The following is a 25,702-nucleotide window of genomic DNA, read 5'->3' as shown; positions in this document are numbered from 1 at the left end:
GCAGTCCAGGGGGGGCAGACTTCCTTATTTTTTGCCCTCCCGTTTTCAGCCAAATTTTCAATTTTTTAAGGTTCCTAATTTTTTCCCTTCTTACTCACGGGAATCCAGTCCAGATTTTCTTTTCAGGAAGGAATCGGCGCTCTCCGCTAATGGCGACGCGGCTTCACTCCGCAGGCTGGGTAGCGACTCTCAGCACCGCGCTCACTCCCGATGCCGCTCCGGAGCCTTTAAAAAGGCTCTTTCACAGTACCGGGGGGCGCAAAGGTGCCCACCGAGTCTCCTTGCTCTCAGGCTTCCGCGCCTGAGATTTTAGGGGTCCCCCGCTCGCCGTAGCGGGTAAGACCCGAACTTGCGGAGCAGTCCTTCTCCGGAGCTCGGAGGTAGGACCGCCATTAAGCGCTGGCACCGACCGGAAGTCCTGATCAGATTTTTTTAAAGCTTTGTAAAAAGCTGACTGGATGTGGCAGAAGCTACAAGCTCAGCCACACTCTTAACCATGCATTTATTTAAAACATTTATACCCCGCTCCTCCCAGCAAAAACTCAATGCAGCTGTCAACAAGGGAAAGCGCAGAGATGCAATGAAAACAAAGTGCCATTGCCCATTTGGCATCAGACAGGAATCCCAGTGAGGTCTTCAGAAGTTTTGCAATGTAAATTCCTCACAGCCCTTGGGAATGGAAGGAAGGGGAGAGTAAATCAACAACCCAATGCTGATTGAGAGTAGAAGACCCGCCACCCGCATAGGATTATAATAAGACACAAAGACACATTATTTTTTGTTAACGGGCAAAATAAGGCCAAAGCTTTATTGGTTACAGCATGTGAGTAGTATTGGCTTAGGCATTGGATAAAACAGCAATACATGACTCCACCCCGCTCAGCAGGGAGTCATTTCAGGGTTAACAACCAGTGGGAGGAGCTTGTTGATGCCAATACAACTGGAAGCTTCCCCATGACGTCACCGGGGGTCATGCCATGGCCCTAGCCACCAGCAGGGCATTGGACAGGATCCACGACCGCCGGATTCCTTTAACAGAATACCCAAAATAGGGGTAGATGATCGGCATACCCAATCCTCCAACACAGCACACATATTCCAATGCCTAACCGCCACCCGAGCCAAAAGCAGGAACAGACTGGGGACAGAGCGCTGCCACGGGTGCTTATATGCAACTAACCCCGCCCACCAGCCAGCCCTATTGGCCGGCTGAAGGGCTTGGTCGCGGCAGCAGGGCAAATCAGAAGAAGGGAGCCGAATACGCCTCCCTGGTGCAGCGGGAAGCTGCTCGCACTCACAACCCCTCCCCCTCCGGGAAAAGGAGAGGCCTTCCGATTCAAACCTAGGTAGGGTGGTTTGAGAGCTTAGCAATCCTTTAAAAAACATACCATTTCTCATAATGACGCAAGGTGCTTAGTGAAAACAACCTCTGTGCTCACATAAAGACTTTAAGGTTCAACTATGGTGACGGCAGTATTCTCAATTCTCGAACCTTTATTGGCATACAGACACAGTTCCAGTAAGGTTTGGTGCAATAAAATCACTCAGCAAAATTCAGATACCGTTTTGTATTTTCTACGATCTCCCCTGTAGGACATTCAGTCTCGCTAGCATGTATAAGCTAGGTGCCAATTGGCACCTTAAACCTAGGTTTACAGTTGTCACGACAGAATGTCTATTCGCCAGGGGGTTGGACTAGATGACCCTTGGGGTTCCCTTCCAACGCTACAATTCCATGAATCTATAATCGACTGTTGCTTGCTCTAACAACAATTCACTGGTCCCAGTATGCAAGAAGGAGAAACACACACAGCGGAAATGGGAATGGTATTAACTATGGACTAAGGCAGCTGTGGGACGCAGGTGGCGCTGTGGGTAAAAGCCTCAGCGCCTAGGACTTGCCGATCGCATGGTCGGCGGTTCGAATCCCCGCGGCGGGGTGCGCTCCCGTTGTTCGGTCCCAGCGCCTGCCAACCTAGCAGTTCGAAAGCACCCCCGGGTGCAAGTAGATAAATAGGGACCGCTTACTAGCGGGAAGGTAAACGCCGTTTCCGTGTGCGGCTCTGGCTCGCCAGAGCAGCGATGTCATGCTGGCCACGTGACCCGGAAGTGTCTCCGGACAGCACTGGCCCCCGGCCTCTTGAGTGAGATGGGCGCACAACCCTAGAGTCTGTCAAGACTGGCCCGTATGGGCAGGGGTACCTTTACCTTTTTAAGGCAGCTGTACGCCGGCTCCCTCGGCCAATAAAGCGAGATGAGTGCCGCAACCCCAGAGTCGGTCATGACTGGACCTAACGGTCAGGGGTCCCTTTAACTTTACTAAGGCGGAGGTTTTTAAACTGCGGTCGCCAACCCTGCACCCAGACATCTCCATGTAGCTGCAACTGCACCCATGCTAGCAGCAAACCGCGCCTGGCTAATTTCTAACACTGCACCCTGCGTTGATTCAGGTTGGTCAAATGGGAGAAATAAGTCACCAGGTGATGACAGTTTTTAAAATAAAAACTTCCAAGCAGCATAAAAAACTCTTGACTGGCTGGAATGGAAAAGTAGCCGATTTCTCAACAACATAAATAACAGTTACTGATTAACAGGTATCATTTCAGCCATGGAATTTTCCATGAGAGAGCTCAAATACCTCATGTTACATTTCTTCAGGTTGCGTCCCACGGCAACCAGAGGTACCGGAAAGGGTTACTTCCGGGTTTTGCCACTCGCGCATGCGCAGACGTGCAAAATGACATCACGCGCATGTGCAGAAGCAGCGAATCGCAACCCTCGCGTGCGCAGACGCTCCGCTGTGGGTTGTGTTCCTTTCATGTTGCGAATGGGCCTCCAGAACGGATCCCGTTCACAACCAGAGGTACCATTGTACATACAAAGGGCAATAAAGTAGTTTCAGTCCATTTGTATAGGCCAAGATTTTCATAACATTGGCTATATAGTTCAGGACAGGGGGGAGATTTTCGGTTGAGGGCCACCTTCCCTCGAGGGTAATTTGTTGAAGGCCGCAGCTATTTCGCTTTATTTGTTTCCTTTCTTCCGTCATGAAAACCAAGGCAGCCTACATGGGGTGATTCCCCAGGCCCCCAAACTTAACCAGGCCTGCTCAGCCAATCGCAAGGCAAGGTTGAAACCAGTGGAGGGCAGGGCCAGGATCCTAAATGGGCAGAACCAAAGAAGCCAAGAGCCATGTAAACTTATGCAGAGGGCCGCACATTGCCCACCGCTGTGGCAGCATCACACATGCAGATTATGCGCTCCCTGCTTAAAGGTGCCAGTCTTTGGCACCTTTACGCAAAGGGGCAAATCCACCAGGAAGTCTTCTGTAAACTTTGGACGAAAGAGAACTGAACTGCAAAAAAATATGATGAACGGCTTAGGAACACTACCCTGGCTTCTTGCAAAGCCTGCTAACCATAGCTTCCTGGTTTGGATGGAACAGGAACTAGAGTTACCTGAAGATTTCCTGGTTGGCTTGCTGACTCGCACATGTGCATGCACAGGCAAAAGACTCATTCAAATCCCAGCTTGTGAAGCAGAGATGTATCATCATTCAAATGCTCTCATGCATGCACTCAAATGCAGGGCTACTGCCGATGACGTGATCCATCTCGGCTTGGGGAAATCACGCTGCCAAATGCAAGGCAAGGCAACCCAGACTGAGCATAGCAAGCAATTCTTATTTTTTAAATCCCTTTTGCCATCGCTGAGAAAGGCAGCATAAGAGGCAGGTAGGATTCTCCCTCCCACCTCTGGGTGCAACGCAGGCAGCTGGTATTTTTAAGCTGCTTCGGGAGCCAATATTTTGTAGGAAAGCGAAGTATTAGATACAGTGGACGTTCGAGTTGTGAACGTAATCCGTGCAGGAGGCACACGCGTGGGTTGCGATTTGGCAGTTCTGCGCATGTGCAAAGTGCAATTTAGTGCTTCTGCACATGAGCCGAAACCCAGTAGTAACCCGTTCCGGTACTTCCGGGTTCAGCGCGGTGCGCAACCCGAAATCACGCAACCCGAAGCGTCTGTAACCCGAGGTATGACTGTACTTTGAAATGTAAAAACAAAACCCGGCTGCTGCTCTGAAGATGCGTTACAGTGCAATCGTGTGCACAGAAACGCGGAGTTGGAAGGGACCGCAAGGATCAACAAGTCCGACCCCCTGCAATGCAGGAATCTCAACTAAAGCATCCCTGACAGATTGGCCATCCAACCTCTTCTTCAACATCCCAACCCCCAGGAAGGAGAGCTGACCATCTCCCAAGGGAGTCCATTCCACAGTTCAAGGAGCTCTCACCATCAGAAAGTGTCTACTCATATGCAACCCCCATTTCAGTTCAATAGGATTTGCTCCCAGGTAAGGAGTGTGTAGGCTAAAGCCTTAGTTCACCTGTCTGAGAAAGAGCATTTTAAGATGGAAGGCTGATATCATGGGTGGGTTTCAACGTAGCACCAAGTCTCTCATTCCATCGGCGCAAGTAGCGTATTTTTTGCTCTATAAGACTCACTTTTTCCCTCCTAAAAAGTAAGAGGAAATGTGTGTGCGTCTTATGGAGCAAATGCAGGCTGCGCAGCTATCTCAGAAGCCAGAACAGCAAGAGGGATTGCTGCTTTCACTGCGCAGCGATCCCTCTTGCTGTTCTGGCTTCTGGGAGTCAGGATTTTTTTTCTTCTTGTTTTCCTCCTCCAAAAACTAGGTGCGTCTTGTGGTCTGGTGTGTCTTATAGAGCGAAAAATATGGTATTTCCCACTTATGCAATGGAACACTCTTCCCTTCTCATCCCGCCCTGCACCCCCCTCTGTTTTTAGGGGTTCTCCCAACCCCCCGGAGCAGATTCGCAGAAGGCGTGGGATACGCACAGGGTGGAGAAGGAAGAGAGGGAAAATTTGTACTGTGCAAGCAGAGATCTCTGCACTGATGGGGTGCAGCAGCTGAACACTGCCCTGTACAGACATGTCATTTTAAGTCGGAATTAAATGTGCTCGTTTTGTCAAGAGCACCCAGACGCTGCTTTCTGGTACTCGCTGTGACTGCACAAACTGCCCCAGCAGCAGTGTGTCCCAATGTTTAATTTAATTTTGGCTAGCTGAAGCTGTGCTTTTGTCACCTTTGCGCTAATTAGTCTACTGGTGAGAATGTCACCTCCAAGTTTGAAAACCATATGGAAAGGACCCTTAGTACAGTCTTTTACACAAAGAAAGAGAGAGGCCTGTATGGGATTATCAACCAGTTACCGTATTTTTCGCTCTATAAGACGCACCAGACACACGACGCATCTAGTTTTTGGAGGAGGAAAACAAGAAAAAAAATATTCTAAATCTCAGAAGCCAGAACAGCAAGAGGGATCGCTTTTAACACTCATTCTGCACTTTAAAAAAAAATCTATCTTTTAGTGTGACAGGCAGCAACCACAATTCAAAACTCCCTGCCACCATTATTATATTTTTATTATTTCATTTACCTCGAACCTTTCCTCAAAGGAGTGCAAAGTGGAATGGACCCTTTACCACCTCCACGTTTTATCCTCACAAGAACCCTGTGAGGTAGGCTATAGGCCAAGAGATGGTGACTGACTCCAAGGTCACCCAATGAGCTTCATGAATGAGGATTTGAACCCTATTCTCCCAGGTCCTAGTCCGACACTCTAACCACTACACCACACTGCCTCACAGCCTACCGAAACACGCAGAACGCCGAATTGCATTTTTGATCTGGGTTTTTTTAGCCTATTTTAGCTTACCTTTTGCTGAATGTTTTTAATACTTGTTTTCCCCTGGGTTTTTTTAGACTAATAATTTTATTGTTTCGTTCTTTTTGTAAACCACTTATAGAGTGCTCTGGGGCAATTTGCATCACTCCACACTTCCCAAGAGACGCCAGCCCGGGGTCCTATTAAAACAGACACCATTTTGTCAAAGACCAATCACATTTAGGTGATCGTGAAACTGGTCCAAGAAAGCTCCAGGCTCAGCAAGAGATCTGTCAACTCTTGATGATTTTGCAATGCCAATGAAGTATGCAAGTCGCGAGAGACTTCCCTCCCAGCCTCTACCCCACCTCTTATAACAGAGAATCCAAACAAAACAGCAATTCATTCAGTCCTACTCAGATTTCCTGTCTATCTGGTTACCTTCATTGAACAAAGTTTTTTATGTGCCTCCCTTAGAGAAACATATACACTAATGCATTTGGTTGGCATGCATATTTATGGTATGACAAGGTTAAAGTGCATAAGGCCTTTAAAAATCATATTGTTAGAAAAGCACTGTTTAATGTTTGGACTAGGTATAAAGATCTGTTGGAGAATAAAACTCCAAGGTGGTTGTCACCTTTGGAAGCCAAAGCGGTGAAAAAACTCAATATGGAGGCCAGGTGGCCAAAATATTGGGAAATTTTGGAACAGGAAGGGGATCAATTGAAATTACAGAGTCATGAAAAACTAAAAACAAAAGTATGAGACTGGCTCCATTATTATCAAATAATGGAGATGTATAAACAAGACGCGGGTGGCGCTGTGGGTTAAAGCCTCAGCGACTAGGGCTTGCCGATCGAAAGGTCGGCGGTTCGAATCCCCGCGGTGGGGTGCGCTCCCGTTGCTTGGTCCCAGCGCCTGCCAACCTAGCAGTTCGAAAGCACCCCCAGGTGCAAGTAGATAAATAGGGACCGCTTACTGGTGGGAAGGTAAACGGCGTTCCGTGTGCTGCGCTGGCTCGCCAGATGCAGCTTGTCACGCTGGCCACGTGACCCGGAAGTGTCTTCGGACAGCGCTGGCCCCCGGCCTCTTAAGTGAGATGGGCACACAACCCTAGAGTCTGTCAAGACTGGCCCGTACGGGCAGGGGTACCTTTACCTTTATAAACAAGACAGGAAAATTGGCTTCCAGGTGGAGAAATCAAAGTTAGAAACAGAACTGTTAGAACCTAATGTTAAGAATTTGTCAAGAATGTATAACTTGTTGCTGAAATGGAATACACAAGATGAAACAGTTAAATCAGTTATGATTAAGTGGGCACAGGATATTGGTCATAATATCATGTTTGCTGACTGGGAATGGTTGTGGACTACCGGTATAAAATTTACGGCATGTAATGTCTTAAAGGAAAATATTATGAAAATGATTTATAGGTGGTACATGACCCCAGTCAAGCTAGCAAAAATATATCATTTGCCTGACAATAAGTGTTGGAAGTGTAAAGAAACTGAAGGTACTTTCTACCACTTTTGGTGGACGTGCCCGAAGATTAAGGCTTTCTGGGAAACAATATATAATGAAATAAAAAAGGTACTTAAATGTACCTTCCCTAAGAAACCAGAGGCCTTTCTTTTGGGCATTGTTGGCCAATTGGTGTCGAAGAAAGACAGAACTTTTTTCATGTATGCTACTACAGCAGCAAGAATACTCATCGCAAAGTACTGGAAGACCCAAGATTTACCTACTCTGGAAGAATGGCAGATGAAGGTGATAGACTATATGACACTGGCAGAAATGACTGACAGAATCCGTGAACAGGGGAAGGAGACGGCGGAGGAGGATTGGAAGAAATTTAAAGCTTATTTAAAGAAATATTATAAAATTAATGAATGTTAAAATGTTGAGGTTCAAGTAAGAAAAGGAGATTACAGTGACATAAGATTAAGTTAAAGAAAAGAACAATAAGGGATAAATTTATTAAAATTAAACTTAGGATTTGCTGAAATAAGTTTGGAAATTGGGATGTAGAAAGGGGAGGTCTGGGGGAGTCGGAGAAGTGAGGTTTATGAAAAAAAGGAGATGAAATTATTCATGTTTGTTTGTTTGTATTGTTTTAAAAAATGTTGTAAAACCAATAAAAAATATTAAAAAAAAAAATAGAGAAACATATACACACACAAACACAGGGCCCATACAGAGTTCATAGAATCTTAAAAGTTGGAAGGGACCCCAAATGTCTTTCACCCCAACCCCCAGCAATGCTGGCATCTCAACTAAAGCATCCATGACAGATGGCCATCCAACCTCTGCTTAAAAACCTCCAGAGGAGAGTCCACAACCTCCCAAGGGAGACCATTCCACTATCAAACAGCTCTTACTATCCATAAGTGCTTCCTGATGTTCAGTCAGAATCTCCTTACTTATAACTTGGAGCCACTGGTTCAGGGTCCTAGCCTCTAGAGCACGGGTGTCAAACACAAGGCCCGTGGGCCGAATCCGGCCCGCCAGACCTCGTCATGTGGCCCGTGTAGCCGCCGCCGGCCTTCACCTTTTATTCTCGCTTTTTTTTATATATACAAGAAAGCCGCCTCTTCAGCACATGCGCAGCAGCCTACAAGCCAGAGAACGTCTGCCCTCTAGCAGCGCCGGCCGTTCTACACAGGAAACCTCCACTTTACATGCATTCATGTAAAGTCTTACAGATACAACCGGCCCTTTGAGGGTGACCAAACTGCTGATGCGGCCCCCGATAAATTTGAGTTTGACACCCCTGCTCTAGAGCAAGAGAAAACAGCTTGCTCCATCTTCCAAGTGATATTTGAAGATGGCTATCATAACTCCTCTTCTCCAGGTTAAACATACCCAACACCCAACCCAAATAAGACTTGGTTTCCAACCCTTTGGTCTCCTTATCTTGGTTGCCTTCCTCTGCACACGTTCAAGCTTTTTAACACCCTTAAATTGTTGGGTCCAGAACTGGACACAGTATTCCAGGTGTGGTTTGACCAAGGCAGAACACAGTGGGACTATTACTCTGGACACTATACTTCTGTTGATGCAGCCTAGAATAGCATTAGCTTTTATTAGCTGCCGTATCGCACTGTGGACTTGTGTTAAGCCTGTGGTCTACTAAGACTCCTCTGTCCCATTGGGTTGTCAACAGAGCATCACACCCTCGCAGCAAAGCTAGCAGGTGGTACACAACCGAAGGAGGAAAGAGACTGAGACTCCACCCTCAGCTGGCTAACTCTCTGCAGCAGCTGCAATATCAACATATTTTTATCATCTCAATGAATGTGCATCCTGCGAAACAGCACCATTTATGGCTGTGAACCCCCTTTTAAGAAGTGCATGTGGTTCCATTCACACCCATATGGACTACAGCATACAAGGTCTTCACTGGCATGCATGTGATCAAATCCAGGGAGTTTATTTATTTTTTGACTTTGAATCCTCCAAGTCAGGCAAGTAACCAAAGGGCACAAGCCTAGATCGTTACGATCTGGCTAATTAGCAGTGCTTCTCTCTGTACCATCCTCACTCTTCGCACATACCCTTTTGGGGCATTCATTTGTTATCTGCAGCCAAACTTCCATGATTCAATTTCCAGCTGTATTGCCCAAGCGCACTGATCAGATTCGAAATTCTGCTGCACAAAACTGAAACTCGTGGGCCCATCAGCAGAATAACCTGAATGATGTCCTAAGAAGGAACCTTGACCAGTGACATGTCAGGGTATGCTCCGCTCCAGTGGCCAACAGGATGGTTCACTGAACCAGAGTGACATCTGTTGCACAAACATTTCAGTCGATAAGGGGAAAGGCCAGTTGGCAAGCCAGAGGTCCACAGCTACAAAGGGCAAACGCCACAGCGTTCCCCTGCCCAATCTGTAGAAAGATCTGCACCTCTGAGCACACAACCCACAACCCTTGCAAAACACTATGTTCCTTTCTCTCGGATGAGCAGTTCAATGCGAAAATCGCACCTGCCTTTTCCAGGGAGATAAGCAGAGCTGAAAACACACAGAGAGTAATTTGAGAAAGATTCAGATCCTAAATTTAAGCTGTATTCTTAATGTTCGGAATAAGCCCCACTGAGCACAGTTGCTTCTGAGTAAACATGCACAGGGTTGCGTGCCTGAAATAAATTTGAATTTCAGCTCAAGTACAGTGGTACCTCGGGTTACATATGCTTCAGGTTACAGACGCCGCTAACCCAGAAATAGTACCTTGGGTTAAGAACTTTGCTTCAGGATGAGAACAGAAATCTTGCAGGAGCAGCAGGAGGCCCCATTAGCTAAAGTGGTGCTTCAGGTTAAGAACAGTTTCAGGTTAAGAATGGACCTCCGGAACAAATTAAGTATTTAACCTGAGGTACCACTGTACCTAGGTTCTACTGGATGCAAGAGCTATGAGAAAGTCATTTCTGATGTCCCAACCCCAACTATACTCATTAAACACCTGTTTTCAAAAAATCCAAGGTGCATCCTTTCCACTTAACCTTGCCAACGGACGGCATAAGCCATGGTCTGAGGGATATACAATGCAGCTACCTTGCTAAGCAAGTGTGAGTTTAGTCAGTGTCTGGGTAAGAAATTGCCTGGTGTATACCACCAAGAGTTCCATGCTGGAAGAAAGGTTGGGTGTAAATAAAGATACCACGGCCAACTAGGACAATCTCAGGGAAGAGTGCATCACCTAAAAATTACCCCCCCAAAAAAAGAACACAAGGAACGGCATTAAACTGAGTCAGACCAATGATCCACCTAGCTCAGAAATGACGACTCTGGCAGGGAGAAGCTCTCCAAGGTGTCAGGCAGAGACCCAGCCCAACCTGGAGACACCAGCAATTGAACTCCGGACCTTCTGTATACCAAGCAGTGGGTTGTACACTGGGCTGTGGCTCTGGAGCAGCCTTTCTCAACCTGTGGGTCCCCAGATTTTGAACTACAACTCCCATCACCCCTAGCTAGCAAGGCCAGAGCTCAGGGATGATGGGAGTTGTAGTCCAACAACATCTGGGGACCCACAGGTTGAGGACCGCTGCTCTGGAGGAACTGCTTGTGACCTTCTTTGAGAATCAAATCTCACATGGAACCCTCCTATGTCCAAGAGAAGACTTTTCGAGTGCAGCAGTCGTGGGGACAACCACTCAAGTGACCCAAAGTACAGGTTCCAAATGGCAAGTTGAAGGCAAGTTTACGTGGACCAAAAGGTAGTTGCATTCACAGTTTTGTATTAACTGGCCATGAGTGAATCGCCAGATGTTCCACTGCAGCCAAGAAAGTCACTAGGCAGGTGCCCGCTCACTGCTTTTAATTCATGGTGGTGTCGTTTGCTAGCAAGGAGTTTGGAGCACAGCAAAGCTCTCCTGTCCCACCAGCCACCTGCTGTAATGGAAGGCAACCATAGAACATGAACACAAAGCAGACATCAGCTGCGATAGCCATGTCCTAGGAGCGCCCAATTCTTTGTTGGCAGCAGGAACCAGGAAGTTCTCTGCCCTGTAATCTGGTTGTCTGCTCTGTGAAGCTCCTGTTGGGATTAGACGGGTCTAGAAAAGGAATGGCTGTGAAAGTAACATAAAGAAACAGTTGGAGGTATTTTAAAAACCCGAATACTGCTGTGAGCAAGACACTAATGGTGCAATTCTATACATAATTAACTCAGAAGTAAACCTTGCTGTGTTCAATGCAACTTACACCCCCGGTATGTGTGCACAGGACTGCAGCCTAAATAATGAAAAGTCAAGGAAAGCCAACATCCTGGGTGGTTCTAGCAATAAAGTGAATACTTTAAAATGGCTAGACCATTATTTCATTAATATCTGAACACTCAGTTCACTTTTCCAACTGGTGAAATGCCCAAAATGTTTCTATCGTTTTGCAACAGCCAACTTGCAATTAACAGATAGGATTTCTTTTTTTATACACAAGCCTATTTTGCACTGTTGGTTTTATTACTCCAAAGCACCACGTCCTAAGAAATGAGTTGAAGAATGAGTGAACTGAAGAACGCATGTTCTGTATTAAATGGTATTCAGTGCACAATTATACACACATTTCGTCCTTAAATGTTGACTCAGCTGGTAATGTTGTTCCGCGGCGATGCACAAATTTCCTGCTGAGCTACGACGACGCAAAACCTTTCTGCGATACCTGTGGCGTCACGCCTGACTAGAAAGAGGGGAAAGCTTTTAAAACAGCACTGCCCAAAGAGGCGCCCGAATGACAATGTGACTTTCCAAGGCTGTGTCATGCGTGCTCTGGGTTCTCATTCTTGGGCGTGCCAGACCACCCCTTGATCTGCCACCTGTGCTGCACACCTGCCACTCACCACGGCTCCTAAGTTCTGATGCCATGTGCTCTCGCGACACTGAGCGTAAGCATGTGGCAAATGCAAGGGCCCACAGCACATGCGCCACCTAAGGAAAGCTGCAGGCAACCCCCAAAATCTCCAGTTAAAAAGGATTTCAGGGCCAAGAAAGACCACTGCATGAGACCAGGGTCTGCTCCTGCAAGTTTGCAGTAGGGAGGTCCTATATTGATGATGTCCAATGGTCTAAGGCAGCTCCATAGGTCTGCTGTCAGACTCTTGTACACAGCTACTAAGCAACGGGTAACCTGCTGTATTGCTCCTCTTTTTACACCATCTCCCCATAGTGTTGCCCTGCATGACCCTTGCAATGAAGCCATCTTGAGGGCCTGACTGGTTCTAGGAGCCGAGCCATATTGAGCAAACTCAACAGCTCAGCTCCAGGGATGCAGAAGGCCTCCACCCTAATTTCACAGCCGTCTTCGCCCAGCCGAGGTCCAATCTGCACTGTACAGTTAAAGCATGCTCATGCCAGTCTCCTGCAAAGAATCCTGGGAACTGTGGTTTGCTAAGGGTGCTGGAAATTGTTAGGAGGCCCCGATTCCCCTCACAGAGCTAGATTTCCCGTAATTCCCTGGGAAGAGAGACAGACTGTTAACCCAACTCTGGAAGTGTGGTTCTTTGAGAGAAATACAGTGGTACCTCGGGATGCGAACGGGATCCGTTCCCGAGCCCCATTCGCATCCCGAACAGAACGCAAGATGTGTCATCGCGTCTGTGCGTGCACGGGTCACGTTTTGCCGCTTCCGCGCATGATGTAATTTTGAGCGTCTGCGCATGCATGAGTGGCAAAACCCAGAAGTAACACGCTCCGTTACTTCTGGGTTGCCGCGGAGCGCAACTCGAATGCGCTCAACCCGAAGCACATTTAACTTGAGGTATGACTGTACTGGTCTCTCAACAACCCTCAGTGCTGTTAATGAACTACACTTCCCAGCATTCTTTGGAAGAAGCCATAGATGTTTAGAGCACTATCTATGCTGTCAGGTGCCATAAGAAAGCAGCAGAGATAGGGCAGGATAGTACGCACCCTGGAAATGATCTCTTTCAGCTTCTGCCTTCTGGAAGAAGGTATAGGGTTATAAAGGCCAGGACTAGCCGCCTGAGAAAGTTTCTACGCAAATGCAATTCTGGTTCTAAACGCAGCATAAGGGGTCTCTATAGTATAGTGTATTTTAAAATGGGGTTTCAGAGTTTTTAGGGGTTTCTGAATGTTTTATGTAGTTTTTCAATTTCATTGTTCTGCATGGGACAATGACAATAAAGGTATCGTATATCGTAAACATATGGTGCAGATGGGACCCTGGCAGCCTCCAACTGTTTTGGATGACAAGTCCCATCAAAAGGCAGCACTCTGGTGGCTGGACACATGTAAGCTCAGTTGGGGACACACCTGGCTACCTGGAGGAGATTCACAGAGCTGCTTCATCGTAAGAAAACAGGGTGGTTGGAAACAGGGCAGTAGCAGACATGGTCAGGTAAAGGGAAAACTGCAGGTACTACAACAGCAGCAGATAGGAGAGACACCAGGAAGAGAGAGAGATTCAATGTGAGACTCAGCAAGCCGTTGGTTGAGAAAAATAAACAAAATGGCTTGCAGTTAACCACTTTCCTTGCAGTCAAGGTGACCTCCAGGTAACCAGCAGGGAAAACCTATGGATTATTGTGTTCTCTGCCTTTCCTGTTCCCTTTGTCCCTTTTGCAGATCATCAGCACCTCACAGCTCAATTCATGTGCCAGGTAGCAAAAGGATTTTGTGACTTGTCTCCGAGACTGGAGCATGGTGACATATTCTTTTAAGCCTTACTTTCCAAAGGTATCAGAGCAAAAACTTTAAAGAGGGGTAAAAAGTTCCCCAACAGCTGTCTCCCTGGTCCATACCTCTAAGGATGAACACTAGGTAACACTCCTGGATCAAGCAAATGGCCAATAAGAGTGTGTGATGGGGTGGGGGGGTGGAGATCAGCCGCTGGAAGCCGTCTCCCCCTCCTTAGGGAGCCTGCCTCCCACCTTCAGAGCAACTGCTTTAAAATCTATAAATAGCTACCCATTTACACAGTCCTGCCATAGGTTTAAAGAAACCCCAATGTGCTGACAGCTGCTGGGTTGATTGTTTCCAAGATCAACACTCAAGATCAGAGGATAAAAATCAGGAGGGGTTTTTCTTTCTTTCTTTCTTCCCCCACCTCCCCTCTTTGCAAGTCCGAGAAGGAACACAGTGCAGCTGTTTGTAATGGCAAAAAACAGCAGAGCAAAGACGGCCAGTTGGTCTTCAAACAAGTGAACAATCAGCTGCATTTGGGCTCAACACAATGCGCTGGCAAAAATATCTTCTACTTAAAAAGCGTGTGGAAGGGAGAGAGAGAGAGAGGAGGGGGGAAAGGAAGGAACTGCAAAGTGGATAAATACACATGCAGAATACTTGCTCTAGTTGCACTTAGTATTCGTGAAAACTTTCAATGATCAGAGGCAACCTAAGAGCAAGATTCACATTTCGCTGTGCACTGGCAAGAGGTGGTCTAATACAGAGAGGCTCCATACCATTGCAACCAGCAAGGGCAAAGGCCGGTTAGCAGTACAGTACAAGGAAAACAAAAACCCACTCATCAAGGTTGAAAGGTTCCAATTCTGGGACAAGATTCGCCTGTGGCCAACTCCGGGTGCCTTCATCTGCCCCAGCTGCAACAAAACATGTCTCTCTCCCATATTGGTCTCTACAGCCACAGCAGGTGCTGTAACTCTCCAACCCTGAGAGGAACACGCTTCCATTGTTACAGGCCCACTCCTCTCTCAATAGCCATATGGTCTAGCTACATGCACCAGAATTGCAAGCATCTTTAAGGTAAAGGTAAAGGGACCCCTGACCATTAGGTCCAGTCGTGACCGACTCTGGGGTTGCGCGCTCATCTCGCTTTATTGGACGGCGTACAGTGACTAAGCCACTTCTGGTGAACCAGAGCAGCGCACGGCAATGCCGTTTACCTTCCCACCAGAGCGGTACCTATTTATCTACTTGCACTTTGACGTGCTTTCGAACTGCTAGGTGGGCAGGAGCAGGGACCGAGCAACGGGAGCTCACCACCCCACAGGGATTCGAACCACCAACCTTCTGATCGGCAAGTCCTAGGCTCTGTGGTTTAACCCACAGCGCCACCCATGTCCCTAGCAAGCATCTTTAGATAGGAACAATACAGTTGTACCTTGGATCCCGAACGCCTTGCAAGTCAAACATTTTGGCTCCCCAACACTGCAAACTCAGAAGTGAGTGTTCCAGTTTGCAAACATTCTTTGGAACCCGAACATCCGACGCAGCTTCCGTGGCTTCCAATTGGCTGCAGGAGCTTCTTGCAGCCAATTGGAAGCCACACCTTGGTTTCGAAACTTTTAGAAGTCGAACAGAGTTCCAGAACAGATTCCATTTGACTTCCGAGGTACCACAGTATTTAAGAGCGAGTATGAAGCCACAAACACTCAGGACGGAGTCAGCACTACTACAATCCTGGGGTCCTCCCCCAAAATCGTTTTAAGCAAATGACTTGTTGCCAACACACTTTTGAACTGCTCTTTCGCCCACACGCAATTAAGCGGAGTGTGGCTTTCTCTGCCTCGCTCATTCATCCTTACAAAATACGCTCGCAAACCTATGCTTATCAGAGCCTTATCCTGGATTAGCAGCCACACCTTCAGCTTAAAATCATCTCTCCACCCTTTAAACATCCTTTGGGAGAAAGGAAAACGCCCACTAAACAAAAGGATTGTTACAGCACATCAAGCAGCTAACTTCCCCTGTTCAGTGATTTTTGCAAGTGACGGGCTTTCCTTACTCGGAGCCAATGTCAACTTTGCAAAAAGAAAAAAGGAACAGTTCTTTGCTCCATTTCACAAATAAGCGCGCGCGCACACACACACACACACACACACACACACACACACACAACTCCCTGTGCATGGACCCACCAGGGAGCCTGACGGACATCCGTCAGTCATGCGCCACCCTTGACGCAATCTACAGAAACTTCGCTTCCTGTGGGCTGGGATTCTCCAGGAACTTCTACTAACATTTCAATTATCTTTATTATTATTATTATTATTATTATTATTATTATTATTATTATTAACAGGCCAAAGAGCAGCCCTGCTGGATCAGAAGAAAGGTCTTATCTAGTCCAGTATCCCGATTCCACAACAAAATTCCTCTGGGAAAGGAATTTTGGCATGAGGACAATAGACCCTCTCCTGCTCTTGTTCCCCCAAAACTGGTATCCAATGGTGCGCTTTGAGATGTTGGGTTTTTTTAACAATCAAGCAGTATAGAAATGTTTATGAAATAAAGGAAGTAAAAAAAAGCTGCCCCAGAGCCTAGGAGAACGCGCAGCCATCACGACTCCCCAGGAAAAAACAGCTAACCTCTACAGTCATACCTCGGGTTGACTATGCCTCATGTTGAGTGCATTCGAGTTGCGCTCTGCGGCAACCCGGAAGTAACGGAGCGGGTTACTTCCAGGTTTCACCGCCTGCACATGCGCAGGCGCTCAAAATGACATCACGCACATGCGCAGAAGCAGCGAAAAGCGACGCGTGCGTGCGCAGACTAGTTACGTTTGCTTCTGGATGCGAACGGAGCTCCGGAACGGATCTCGTTTGTATCCAGAGGTACCACTGTACAGTGGTACCTCGGGTTAAGTACTTAATTCGTTTCGGAGGTCTGTACTTAACCAGAAACTATTCTTAACCTGAAGCACCACTTTAGCTAATGGGGCCTCCTGCTGCCGCCGCGCCGCCGGAGCACGATTTCTGTTCTCATCCTGAAGCAAAGTTATTAACCCGAGGTACTATTTCTGGGTTAGCGGAGTCTGTAACCTGAAGTGTACGTAACCTGAAGCGTATGTAACCCGAGGTACTACTGTAATTTAAAATGAACAGGACTACTGCATTTAAATCATACCGAGCCCATTAAAAGGAGAACTACGGCTTCCGGACTTTGTTTGAAGGCGGGCTGGTTCCCTTCTGCCGTTCTGGACTACAACTCCCATCAGCCCCAGCTAACACTGACGGGGGCTGATGGGAGTTGTAGTCCAAAACAGCAGACGGGAACCAGACCGGGAAAGGCTTGGGGGGGGGTCCTTGGTTTTGTCTCCCCCCACCCCTTTTAATATCACACCTGCATACAGAACAACAGATGTCACTATTTCAGGGGAGGAGGGAATTAAGGTGCAGAACGCAGACCCACCACCACCCTAGCTTATGGCTGAAATTGCAATTTGGTGACGTTTAAGATTTAGCGTCAAAAGCAGCCACAGAAGGCCAATGCTTTGGACAGCTGGTGGGCAGCGGCATCTGGGAAAACACAAGGGGTTTTCTGAGATTAGCAAATCAATGTTCCCACTTGGGAGTGACAGGTTAACAACGCCAAGCCCCCCCCCCTTTTTTTTTGGATCTTGAGATCCTTAATGTCCCGACTTAACATGCCATTGCAACAAATGGGCATTTCAAGCTGTTCGGGACTCTCTTGACACATGGGTTGCCCAAAGCCCTGGAAACGTCGATTGCACAAAAGCAAAGTTGCCCATTATTTCCCAAGAAGCAAACAGGTGGCGGATAAACCGGAGCAATTTGAAAACCGTGTCCAAGAAGCGTGGAAAAAAAGGACGGGCCGTTCAATAGGATTTGCCCTTGCTTCAAAGCCTGCAGCTGAACCAGAAGTCGGAGATACACCCACGGCCAACACCCCAGGCGTGTAATCCTGTAACTTATTTGGGGGTTTCTAAATTCGTCATCCGGAACTTCGTCCCCACAAAACCAAAACTCTCTTAACACGTTTAGAACTACGCCCCATATGTCTCTACAGCGCCCCTGCTCCCCCCACTGCAGGAACACAAGCCAAGTAGATGTGCTTTGGGGGAAGGAAAACCTCTTTGCTGCGGCTTTGGATGGAGGCCCACAATCCAGATAATCAAAAAGGAGTACACACAGTCCAAGGGTGCAGAAAACCAATTAAGCTTCCTTTAAAAGCCAGCAAATAAAAACGGGAGCACGTGGTCTTCCCTCCAGGACATCTGCTAAACACGGAAATATTTATATGGGTGCTAGCAATAGCAATGATTTTAAAACCTTCCCTTAAGTTGAATTTGCAAGAGCAATTTCAAGCGTATTTCCCAGGTATGGTTTTTTTACAAGTTAAACTCCACTCCTCCAGTTATCTACCGATAAGACAAAATGTTTATATACTGGATTTTTAAGAAAACTTTTTTAAAAGTCTGCATCTTTTGATTATGTTGCCTTCCTTCGACCCTTAGGGTGGAATGCATTTTTGCTTCTTTCATTCCACAAAGAAAGTTTCCAGGTGTTTTAAGTCCACTATTTTTGAGGATATTTAGTCCCCACTGCTTTCATGGGGTTTATGCTGGCCTACACGGGACTGCAATCTTAGCGATACTTTTATAATTTTGCTTAAACTACCCTGGTTGGCTATCTGTAAAGGTAAAGGGATCCCTGACCATTAGGTCCACTCGTGACCGACTCTGGAGTTGCGACACTCATCTCGCTTTATTGGCCGAGGGAGCCGGTGTACAGCTTCCGGGTCATGTGGCCAGCATGACTAAGCTGCTTCTGACAAACCAGAGCAGCGCACAGAAACGCCGTTTACCTTCCCGCCTATTTATCTACTTGCACTTTGATGTGCTTTCGAACTGCTAGGTTGGCAGGAGCTGGGACCAAGCAACGGGAGCTCACCCCGTCGCGGGGATTCAAACCGCCGACCTTCTGATCGGCATGTCCTAGGCTCTGTGGTTTAACCCACAGCGCCACCCGCGTCCCTCTCTAGCTATCTGTATGCATGTTCAAAACATACTCCTATTTGCAAGTTTTTGTAAAAAGAACCTGTTATATGAAAAGTGAAATCAACCCGGTCTAGTGAAACATTTACTTAGAAGGAAGCCCCGCTGAATTCAATAGCACTTGCCGTATTTTTCGCCCTATAGGACGCACTTTTCCCCTCCAAAAATGAAGGGGAAATGTGTGTGCGTCCTATGGGGCGAATGCAGGCTTTTGCTGAAGCCTGGAGAGCAAGAGGGGTCGGAGCTATCCCCCCAGCCCGGCAAGCTCCCAGAGCAATGCCAAAGCTGCGCGCAGCTTCGCCATCGCTCTCGGACCCGTTCTGGGGGCTGGGGGCGGGGGAAGCTCAGGCTTCCCTCACCCCCAGCCCCGCAAGCTCCGGGAGCGATGGCGAAGCTGTGCACAGATTCGGCATCGCTCTGGCTCCCGTTCTGGGGGCTGGAGTCGGGGGAAGCTCCTGGGGGGGGGAATAATTTTTCCCCTTTATTCCCCCCCCCCCCAAAATCTAGGTGCGTCCTATAGGGCAAAAAATACGGCAACTCTCATGTATGCAAAGGATTACAGCTTAAACTGCCATTGATTAACAGCAGTAACTTTCATTTAGGGGGTCAGGCACGGACTTTGGATGCAGCAAGTTGAGTCAAACAAGTTCAGTTATCTGGTGAAGTGGGCTCCAGGAATGGATGCAGGAGAAACCTGGTTAAATTTGCATGTGAAGATGAACCTACCTAATTTGCACTTTCTGGAACAATAAGGAAACAGAAACGCAATCTTCAAAATTCTCACTTCTCCGAATTCTGCAATGCTGTTGTCCAGACAAGTAACATACAAAAATGGAAGGGACGCGGGTGGCGCTGTGGGTTAAAGCCTCAGCGCCTAGGACCTGCCGATCGAAAGGTTGGCGGTTCGAATCCCCGCGGCGGGGTGCGCTTCCGTCGTTCGGTCCCAGCGCCTGCCAACCTAGCAGTTCGAAAGCACCTCCGGGTGCAAGTAGATAAATAGGGACCGCTTACAAGCGGGAAGGTAAACAGCGTTTCTGTGTGCTGCGCTGGCTTGCCAGATGCAGCTTTGTCACACTGGCCACGTGACCCGGAAAGTGTCTCCGGACAGCGCTGGCCCCCGGCCTCTTAAGTGAGATGGGCGCACAACCCTAGAGTCTGTCAAGACTGGCCCGTAAGGGCAGGGGTACCTTTACCTTTACCTTAACATACAAAAATGCAAATCCTGGGGAAAATTGTACCTATAACTGCATACGTTAGTGAAAACACCATAGAAAATGCATAGTACAGTGGTACCTCAGGTTAAGTACTTAATTCGTTCCAGAGGTCCGTACTTAACCTGAAACTGTTCTTAACCTGAAGCACCACTTTAGCCTATGGGGCCTCCTGCTGCCGCCGCGCCGCCGGAGCACGATTTCTGTTCTCATCCTGAAGCAAAGTTCTTAACCTGAAGCACTATTTCTGGGTTAGCGGAGTCTGTAACCTGAAGCGTATGTAACCCGAGGTACCACTGTATTGGGGGAAACTGCTCTGCAAAAATAAGTGAATTTGGCAAAATTGCATACACCAAGAGAAATTCACACTAAAATGCTGGTGCATTTTCATGAGCACTTGGAAAAAATATATATCTGCAAACACATGCGCTAATGTGGAGAACTGAATAGGTGAAAAATGAGGAACTCCCAAGAAAATGAAATTGACAAATCCCCAGCTCCAAGCCACAAAGGCGTAAGCCACAACAAATCTGTTAGCCTTTTAAGATGCTACAGCGCTCCTCTTTGTGTTCGCTGTTAACAGCTTAAAACACACCTCCCTCTGGCATTTGTCAGCAAAGTTTTGGCTCACTGAACCAGGTAAAATGCAAAATTGATGGATTCCCCACTCCTTTTTCCACCATGTTGCTCTGCAGTGTTCACTATAAAAAAAATCTTGTTTCCGCTGCTCCAAAGGAAGGATCATTTCCTTTAAAACACAGCCACAGCTTTGCGCGGTCCCATAAAGCTTTGGTGTGTTCCAGATGAGCACTCTTTCAGCTGCAGGTATCAGCCCGGCACAGTTTTTCAAGGTTTATCTGCTTCCTGTTGGAGAGAACTGAAGGATAGAGGCCACCCGCCCCTCCCCACTCCGCCCCTGCTTCTAACAATTCACATCAACATTCCATCTGGCGGAAGAAAACATCTGCTAAAATATTCCCACTGCTGAAGTGGACTTGATGAAAATGATTGCAGGTTTTGTTTCGGACCCCTGGCTCCTTCCCTCCCGAGAGACTCGGCAAAGGAAGATCGGGAACCCAATCACATCACAAAAGAGTTCATTATGACAAAGTTGACGCACAACGCTCCTCACACCCACATCTAAACAAGCTTCACTTTTAATATACAGTGGTACCTCGGGTTAAGAACTTAATTCGTTCTGGAAGTCTGTTCTTAACCTGAAACTGTTCTTAACCTGAAGCACCACTTTAGCTAATGGGGCCTCTTGCTGCCGCTGCACAATTTCTGTTCTCAGCCTGAAGCAAAGTTCTTAACCTGAGGTAATATTTCTGGGTTAGTGGAGTCTGTAACCTGAAGCGTATGTAACCTGAAGCATCTGTAGCCCAAGGTACCACTGTATCCAGAGATCAGGTTGTGGGGGGAGAACCAAAAGAACCAGACTATTACAGTGGTACTTCAGGTTAAGTACGTAATTCGTTACGGAGGTCCGTACTTAACCTGAAACTGTTCTTAACCTGAAGCACCACTTTAGCAAATGGGGCCTCCTGCTGCCGCCGGAGCACGATTTCTGTTCTTATCCTGAAGCAAAGTTCTTAACCTGAGGCACTATTTCTGGGTTAGCAGAGTCTGTAACCTGAAGCGTATGTAACCCGAGGTACCACTGTATTTTTTTAAGGAAACAAAGGAGCAAGCCTCAACCCAAGCCATTGGCTTAAGTCGCCACTCAGCAAACCTTCACTGACAGTTCCTCGTGGCCTCCTACCACTCCCCAAATCTCAAGTCTTTCAGATTTAAGTACTCTTCCTTCCCCATTTCTTTGGAGGGAAGGGGATGGGGAAATTGCATGCTATTAAAAGATGCAGCGACGCCTCTTGTACATATATGTATCTGAGAGCGCACAAAACACCACCGCCAGCTGAATTTCAAAAAGATGTTCTGCCCTCCTCTGAAAGAGAATGCTGCAATCTTCTCCAGGAACAACCTCGCCCACCAACATGGACACCAACATGGCTGAAGTGACTAGAGATTACTTGCGTCAACAACAACAACAACAGAGACCAGTGGTTCAAACACTGGAGGAGAAAGTGTTGTGAGCCATCCTTTGAGCCTCAGAGATTTGTGCATCAAAGGGAGCGTCATATTCCACTGAATAGGCGCAATCATGCACAGGCACACACATAAAACTATCTTACTGAACTCTCATCCACACTTCCGCTTATCCCACATCTTCATCCGCTGGTCCTAGGCCTCCTAGGCATGGGTCCAAGAGGATTTCCTCTCACCCCACTGCATTCCCCGGGAAAACCCGCTGTTGGGATCGGAAGAAAGTCAATCCGCAGAACCCCTGATTTACACTTGTTCCGATCCAGCGATAAACGGCGTGTTTTCCCGTGGAATGTGGTGGAGCAAGAGAAAAGCTTCTCAGATCCATGCCTAGGAAGCATGGGACAAGCGCAAACACGGACATAAAACAGGCTGGCGTAAATTAAGCTGGAGTGAAGTTAAACCAGGTCCAAACTTGGTGGGGCTATGGCTGGCCTAAGCACGGCAGAGGTTAAGACAAGCTTTTAAGACAGTGTTTTGAGGTACACCACCCTGTTGTTGGGTTATCTCATGCCAGGCCACATGACTGAGCTGAGCAGCAGTAGGATCCTACCCAAGTCCTCCCTCTGGTCCTGCCCGCAGCAACCCCCCCCCCCCGTCCAAATGCCCCCTTTTCAGATCCACCACGACGAGGGAGACACATGGGCTTATCTCTGGCTGATATGATAGTTAAAGAGTTCGCATGGCATAGGCTGGCTGCCCCAGGACACTCCCAGCTCACCCAGAGATCTGCTGGATCATAAACTGCTCATTCCGGAAGATCTGGCTACAGGGCTGCTCCCCAAGTGCCCATCTAGCCCAGCAGTGTCAATTCTGACAGGCAGCAGCTCTGCAAAGGGACAGACATGAGATCCATTCCAGCCACCCTACCCAAGAGATCCTGTGAAGCGGAGAATTGAACCTGGGCCGCCTTCCAGAGAGAATGTGCACGTTCAAACCACAGAGTTACAACCCTTCCCAGTTTGGAATTTATATTATACACACAGATCTTGACCATAAGCTTTGCTACAAGAAAAAACAGAACACTGCTTGCCAGTGGTACAAAGAAAACACAACCCCTTGCCTCCCGTCAGCAGACTCGGAGGAGAGATGGAAAAGATATAATCCTCCTTTGCCAGCCCTCGTGGCAGAAGGCAGCATATTTCTTTACCAGCCTGCTAAGAGGCTAAGAATCTTGTTTCCACTAGTGTAAAAATAACAAGACGGTTTGAAAGTCTCCAGGCTTTATATACACAAAACAGCTATATGAAACACCAAGTACAGAAAACGGCTGCCTTATTGAACTTCGGGCCTCATTTAATGGATCACACCGAGATCCACCTGATCTAGTTTCTTGTTTCCCAACAGCTGCTAAATGCCTCTGGGAGATTAGGAGACATTGAGCTGGTACGGCCTTTTTGCAGTTTGTCCCAAACACCCAATATTCAAAGGTAAAACCCTCTTTCTCCTTTTCCAAGCAGAAGGGATAAATAACAGCAAACCATGGTGTTCTGTGAACCATATCTGCTTGATAACCTCCCTTGGGCCTTCAGAAGACGCAGCGCTGGAGAGAAGGTGCAGAACTCAACAAAGGGAGCATTAATGCTCCCAGTTTATCATCATCACAGTCTATACACATATGTTCCCCATTGGCATTTCAACCCCACCTTGGGGAGGCTTTCCGCTGCGCAGTTTGGGGCTCCGCACAGCGCGAGGCTCCCTCTCTTTTCCAGCGTTATTATTGTAATTAAATGGTTCCATTTCGTCTTAATTAGAAGAATTCCCAGGGGACTCTGGGAAATCTCAGAAAGGGAGGCTAGCAATGCACAGCTCAGCGTCTTGCAGAGCGTTTTTTCTGCCTCCATAGTAAAAGCAAGCAGCAATTCGTTTTTTGGAAGGGGGGGGATGCTGTCAATACTAGGCAGGGCTCCTCCATCTGCATGGAAGGGGGTGTCCTCGCGGAGGCAAGCTCCCCTTCCACAACCACCCTGTTTTTCAATGCAGGTGGCAATGAATGCGATGCAAGGGAGCAGCAATGCTCAGGCGAGGGATTTGTCAAACGTGGCGGGGCTTTTATTGGGGGGGGGCCGTAGGGGGTGGTTTTTGCACCTTGCGCCCCCAATGCTCGGGTCTCCCTTACCTTCATGTCACTGATGGTGGTCTGGAAGAGTCCTCCGAGCGCGCTACATTCCTTTTCGATCACAGCCTCCATTTTTTCCTCGCCCGGATCAAGGAGGACGCCGAAGAAACTGCTGCGGTTTCGCAAGCCCCCCCAAAATAAAAAATAAAAATGCACACACGCGACCCACCCCTACTTATTTCAATTCCTATCCTTCGGGGAGGGAGCAGTCAAAATCAGAGATTTCTCTGAAAATAAAATAAAAATAAAGACTTCAATCTCAAAAGCAGCAGAGCCGCTTCTCTTTCGCTTCTGAGCTTTTCTCTAGCGCTGCCCACCAATGTTATTCGGTTTGTCTCTTGCAGCGCCTATAGCAACCCTGCCCTGGAGAAAAAAGTCCCACGGCTGGACGAAATCAAGACATCTCTATCCCCCGCACACAAAGATAGCAACAAGGTCCATCGTTCTCCATTCTTGCTCATGCCCCCCACACAACAAGTAGGTAGGTTGCGCGATGGAGGCTGGGGAGAGGAGCAAAGCCGGGCAGCTGGCGGCTTGCAAAATGCCTCGGCTGCAGCAAAGGAGGCTTCACTCAGCTGCCTCCGACAACAGACCCCCTCCCTCGCAAGCAAGTACTCTTGGAACAGCTGCAGACCCGATTTTGCGGGGGGGGGGGGGAGAGAGCAAAAAGAAAAATGTTTTTTAAGAAAACCACTAAATCTGCTTTTCAAAAAAGAAAGTAAACGCCGTTCAAAAACCCTGCGAAATTCAGAATTAAACAACCCCGCCTAAAAAACAAAAAAGCCCATTTATTGCATTGAATGCATCAATGGAAAGAGAGGCAACACCGGCGCTCGTATTCGCAGGCACCAGAGCTGCTGCTGCTGCTGCTGCGTTTTGGATTAAACGCAAATAATAATAATAATAAAGGTCGGAATCTGCGGCAGCTAGCGAATCAAAACAAAGAAAAGCCCCCTTCCCCTCCCCAAATGCCTAGCCGCGTGCCGATTCCTCGGCTTGCAAAAAAAATTAAAAATAAAAATCCACCCAGCCTCCCTGCCTCCGACGACGACCGGGCTCTCTCTCTCTCTCCCCTGGCCGTGCTCCCCACACCGCGGCAAGGCTGCACCCAGGCGCGCGCTCCAGCGGCGGCTCGAGCCTCAGCGCAGAGCCTTTGGAACCTTGCTTCCCCGGGAAGGCGCGTCACGAGCGCAGAATGCCCGGGCCTCGGCCGCTGATTGGCCGAAGAGGGGAAGGAGCGGGCGGGGAAGGGTTAAGGCGCTCTCTCGCTGCCTCTCTAGCGCCGCCTTAGGGTCGCGCGCTGGTCCGTGGGAGCTCCGGGGCCCGTCTCTGCAGTGCCAAACCTCCTAAGGAGTTTCTGCAATACTGT

General features: G+C 47.9%; 1 protein-coding gene across 11 annotated transcripts in view; it reads right to left on the bottom strand.

Annotated features, from left to right (window-relative positions):
• The window catches only part of MTSS1 (MTSS I-BAR domain containing 1), a 164,341-nt gene extending 138,842 nt beyond the window's left edge, over positions 1–25,499 (bottom strand). For 4 of the 11 annotated variants that reach the window (XM_028736178.2, XM_028736172.2, XM_028736179.2 and 1 more), the window contains exon 1: positions 24,334–25,498. In XM_028736178.2, the coding sequence (XP_028592011.2) occupies positions 24,334–24,405 (72 nt within the window). In that variant the 5' untranslated portion in view covers positions 24,406–25,498. Of the gene's footprint in view, positions 1–24,333 lie in introns of all 11 variants that reach the window. The other 7 variants (XM_028736180.2, XM_028736177.2, XM_028736182.2 and 4 more) reach the window with 4 other exon arrangements.
• Positions 25,500–25,702: the final 203 nt, after the last annotated feature.

Source organism: Podarcis muralis, chromosome 8 (assembly GCF_964188315.1).
Source record: "Podarcis muralis chromosome 8, rPodMur119.hap1.1, whole genome shotgun sequence".
Lineage (NCBI taxonomy): Eukaryota > Metazoa > Chordata > Lepidosauria > Squamata > Lacertidae > Podarcis > Podarcis muralis.
This window is presented reverse-complemented; position numbering and strand designations above follow the sequence as displayed.